This window comes from Rhinopithecus bieti, unplaced genomic scaffold (assembly GCF_001698545.2).
Source record: "Rhinopithecus bieti isolate Rb0 unplaced genomic scaffold, ASM169854v2 scaffold_59762, whole genome shotgun sequence".
NCBI lineage: Eukaryota > Metazoa > Chordata > Mammalia > Primates > Cercopithecidae > Rhinopithecus > Rhinopithecus bieti.
Genome location: NW_016822991.1, coordinates 149,630 through 154,375, shown reverse-complemented (window position 1 = coordinate 154,375; position 4,746 = coordinate 149,630). Strand labels below are relative to the sequence as shown.

At 56.2% G+C, this 4,746-nt stretch overlaps 1 protein-coding gene across 1 annotated transcript; it reads left to right on the top strand.

Annotated features, from left to right (window-relative positions):
• Nucleotides 1–2: 2 nt before the first annotated feature.
• Nucleotides 3–4,328, top strand: MAGIX (MAGI family member, X-linked; the record flags this gene model as incomplete). Its single annotated transcript, XM_017861168.1, has 5 exons — nt 3–54; nt 846–928; nt 1,002–1,229; nt 1,329–1,461; nt 2,217–4,328. Coding segments are annotated over 5 exons (822 nt in total), but the record flags the coding sequence as incomplete, so codon positions are not given.
• Nucleotides 4,329–4,746: the final 418 nt, after the last annotated feature.

Below are 4,746 nucleotides of genomic sequence, written 5' to 3'. Positions count from 1 at the left end.
TGGCGGCGCTGGTACGCAGGGCGGGCGCCACATTGGGCCTGCGCCGGAAGGAGGGTGCGTGACGGGCGCTGGGCCTCTGTTGGGGGAGGGTTCGGAGAGGAGCTGGGTTCAAAGGGGCAGGCCTGGGCGGTCGGCAACTACTGCCCTGCCTTGGGTGGGGCCAAGGGGCGCGATTTGGGGGGCGGGGATAGGAGGGTGCTTCGAGTGGGAGGAGCCTTGGGGTTATTCTAGAATATTCCTGAGGGTTATCACAGTAGGCAAGGGCTGCATTGGTTGAGAGTGCGGAGGTGGATCCCCTTTCTGGCCGGCGGGGCTTCGAGGGTCATTTATGGGGAGGCGGGGCCTGGAGAGTGCTTGAGGGGTGGGGACGCAGCGAAGGGGCAGGCCCGAAATGTGAGTCACGGGGTGGCGCCTATTGTGCCATGGGGCGGGGCTTGAGATGTCGGGAATGGGATGAGGGTTAGAGGCTAATTAGAGGGCTTGCTATGGAAGGTTCAGGAGCCAAATTTTGGAGTAGCATTCTCCAGGGTGGGCCGAATGGTGTTACTTGAGGGATGTGTTCTGCGTGTTATTAGAGGGAGATAGGAAGGCCTGGAAGATTATTCACATGGCTGAGCCCAGGATTGTTTGTTAAGAAGGTGGGGTCAGAACAGTTATTTGTTTGGGCTGAGAGCCTTTAAGATTACTTGAGGTGATGGTGCGTAGTTAAATGGTGGGGCAGTTTGTATATGAGCTGCAGGGGCGAGGCAAGTAGATGGGGCTAGAATGTTAACTCAGGGAACAGTTCCTAGGTAGTTTCCATGGCATGTGCCCCCACAGCCCTCTCCACCGCTTTTATCCCCCAGTTGTTAGCGTGCTGGACTCTGCGGACATAGAGGTCACAGATAGTCGCCTGCCTCATGCCACTATTGTGGATCACCGGCCCCAGGTAACATCTTATCCTTCTATTGGAGGCAACTTGCCTCAGGGCAAACTATGTACACCAGTGTTCTTTATTCCAGCACCGTTGGTTAGAGACATGTAATGCACCTCCCCAAGTGATCCAGGGTAAGGCACGTAGTGCTCCGAAGCCATCCCAGGCCTCTGGTCATTTCTCTGTGGAGCTGGTCCGCGGTCACGCAGGCTTTGGCCTCACCTTAGGTGGGGGCCGGGATGTTTCTGGGGACACTCCACTGGCCGTGCACGGGCTGCTGAAGGATGGTCCAGCACAGCGCTGTGGTCGTTTGGAGGTGAGCCCTGAAGCCTCTTCCGTTGGTAGGTGCTATCCCTGCCTTTGTTTGGGTGCTCTCCTTTTGCTTTTCCAACACGACTGCATTGCACTCTTCCAGATCGGGGACCTTGTGCTCCACATCAACGGAGAGTCAACGCAGGGCCTCACCCATGCCCAGGCCGTGGAGCGGATCCGAGCTGGAGGCCCCCAGCTCCACCTGGTTCTTCGTCGGCCTCTGGAGACCCACCCTGGCAAGTCTCGAGGGGTGAGAGAGCCCCAAAAAGGAGTTGGTGGGTTTCCCAGGGGAGAGAAGTCAGAGATCAGTGAGGAGAAGAGAGAGATTTACAGAGTGGAGAGGCTGAGATTCTGGGTGGGAAGGGTTTGGTGGTCTCTGTGGGGAGGGTCTGCAAGAGGTCATGGTATTCTCACAAGTAGGGGCAGGGAGGGGCACAGGGTCCCAGGATAGGAATAAAGCAGGGGCAGGGAGGGGTGTCAGTCCCAAGGATAGGAATTTCAGAGGGTGGGCTTTCCAGGTACTGGGGAGAGAGAAGGGAAGGGGTCTAGGATAAAAGCAAGTGTTTGGAAGGAAGGGTCTTAGTTCTCAGAGGGGAAGGCAGAGTGGATCTTAGCCGAGGAGGGGGGGAAATTGGATGGGGATCCAGAGGGTAGGGGTCTAGTTCTGAAAACAAAGGGTTGGTGGTTTGGGAGTCAACGGAGGTGGGATGAGAGAGGAGAGAGCAGGGGATCCTAGATGAGAGGGGTTTGATTTCCTTTGGAGATTGTGGGAAATGATTTCTGAGGGGCATGTTCTGGATCCAGGAGGGGAGGGGTCTCAGGAAAGGAGGTGTCGGGGTTGTGAGGGGTGGTGCCGATCCCAGAAGGCCTCGAGGGGAGATTTCTCTAAGGGCCAGGGTCTCATCTCCCGCAGCCTTTGGATTCTCCTGTCCACCCTCCGCCAAAGGCCCGGATTTCCCTTCCCTACTTCACCACCCAATCTAATCCGTAGTCCCGTCATGGCTAGATCGCAGCCCAGATCCCGGAGGGCCGGAGGTAACGGGGTGTCGCAGCAGCAGCACTTCCCTAGTTCAGCACCCTCCATCCCGGACGACGCTCAAGAAGACCCGGGGCAGCCCAGAGCCTAGTCCAGAGGCGGCCGCCGATGGCCCCACGGTTTCTTCTCCTGAGCGCCGCACTGAGGATCCCAACGACCAGATCCCGGGTTCCCCGGGGCCCTGGCTAGTGCCCAGCGAGGAACAGCTCTCGCGGGCCCTAGGGGTCCGGGGGGCAGCGCAGCTCGCTCAGGAGATGGCAGCCGGAAGGCGGAGGCACTGAGCCTACCTCTGACGGCGCGGGGCTCACTAGTTACCGCCCAACCTGGATCCGGCGCGTGTGGCCTCCGGGCACTTGGCACTTCCCAGAGAGCTTCCACTTGGTCTGGTCCCCCCTCCCGCTGCGCAGTGGCTCTGCCCGCACTCCCCTTGCAGCGTCAGTGGTACGACCCTTCCAGCCCGACTAGCCTGCGCTTCTGGTTCTGGGAGGGAGAGGTAATAAAATGGTTCGATCTGGTCTTGACTTGCCAGGCGCTGGAGGCGGGGTGGGGCTGCCCAGGCCACTCTGTAAAGGAGCAGGTGGGGTTGATCCTGCTTCAAGTAATCGCTGACGAGCTTCATGCTGCTGCTTTCCTGCTTGCACATGGATCTTTGCTTCCGCTGGTCCTCAGCCCGGCGTGGTTTCTTTTTCTCTTCCCCGTCTCCTGCTCCTCTCCTTATTCATCAATTTCACCTTTTTGGAGGTGCACAGGGTCTCACACATAAATTATTGTGCATGGCATGGAGAATGCAGAGGTGAGCCTGTCGTGGCGGGACTGCACCAATGTATCCACAGTCCTGTCTCGGAATCATCCAGACCCTCAACTGACGTCGGGATAGCAAGGCTAGAAGCCTAGAAGCAGGGCGGCTTCCTTCGCCAGGGGCCTCTGGTCTCCCACTTCCGGCCTAGTCTGCCAGCTTTTGCTGGCATGTAGGCTACCACTCTCCGGGCATCGACTGGGGCCCTGGATCCCCCGTTGGGGCGGAGCGGGGAAGGTGTGAGTCAGCGCCCCTGGGCGGGCCGGGCTAAAAAAGGCTGTTAGAACCTTTGGGCCGTGCCCCCATTTTCCGTACATGGTGAAGAACTGCAGCCAGGCTTGTGTGCACTCGCCACATACTGGGCGTTCCCCGCACGGGAGAGGCCCAGAGTTTCCTTCACCCTGCGAACAGAGCCCCGAAGCCAGGGCTTATATGGCCAGCGGGACTCCAACCGGGGTAGCCGCGAGGAAGGCACTGGCAGAGGACAGAAATGTCCAGTCACCTCCGCTGTCACCACATCCTGAGCACTCGGCCCCATCCCCCCCCCAGGAGGGAAGCTGTGGTCTGACGGAATAGGCAACTTTCGCCCCTGTGGGGAGGGGACGGGGAAGGAAGAAAGAATTTAAAGGATCCGAGTGCGAGAGTTCAGGTGGCCTTGGAGAGGAGAGAGGAACGGCGAAGACAAGCTGCTAGAGCTGGGAGCTGGAGAGTGAAGAGGTGAACACTTGAGTGGTTAGAGCTGTAGATAGACATTGTGTGGAAGTGTGCCAGGGTGGCTTCCAGCTACCCCTGACTTAGAGCCTGGTGGAGATGTGGTTCTTCAGAAGTCAGCATAAGGCTCAAGAGCCCCAGTCCTATAAATACAGTCACACCCAAGAGACTAATAATAGTAACCCCAGCCACCATGTACTTAGTTTTATCCCTGCTACTGGCTCTATTGCAATATTTATTTTCATCTACAATAGTTGCACATCTACTCAACGATCCGAATATGTCCATTTCACAGAGGAGGAAAGTGAGGCCCAGGGAGTGCAGATAGCTTGAGAGAGGAGGATCAAAGCAAGATTTAATCAAGGCCTGATTCCCAAGTCTGTCCTCTTAATTTCACCTGCATTGAAACCCAACTGTATACATTGCACTGTGCTAGGTACTGTGGAGATGCTGGAGGAACAAGACATACAATTTGTCTTTGTGTAGCTGATGTATGTAATGAGGGTAGACAGATGTCAGACAAAAAAGACAAGAAAATGAATAAATAAAAAACCAGGCCAGTCGTGGTGGCTCACACCTGTAATCCCAGCACTTTGGGAGGCTAAGGCTGGTGGATCACAAGGTCAAGAGTTCAAGAGCAGCCTGGCCAAGATGGTGAAACACCGTCTCTACTGAAAATACAAAAATTAGCCAGGTGTGGTGGCAGGTGCTTGTAATCCCAGCTACTCGGGAGGCTGAGGCAGAGAATTGCTTGAACCCAGGAGGTGGAGGTTGCAGTGAGTCAAGATCACGCCACTGCACCCCAACCTGGGTGACAGAGCGAGAATCTGTCTCAAATAATAATAATAATAATTATTATTATTATTATTATTTCAGGCCAGACATGGTTGTTTGTACCTGTAATCCCAGTACTTTGGGAGGCAGAGGCGAGTGGATTGTTTGAGCCTACGAGTTTGATACCAGCCTGGGCAACATAGA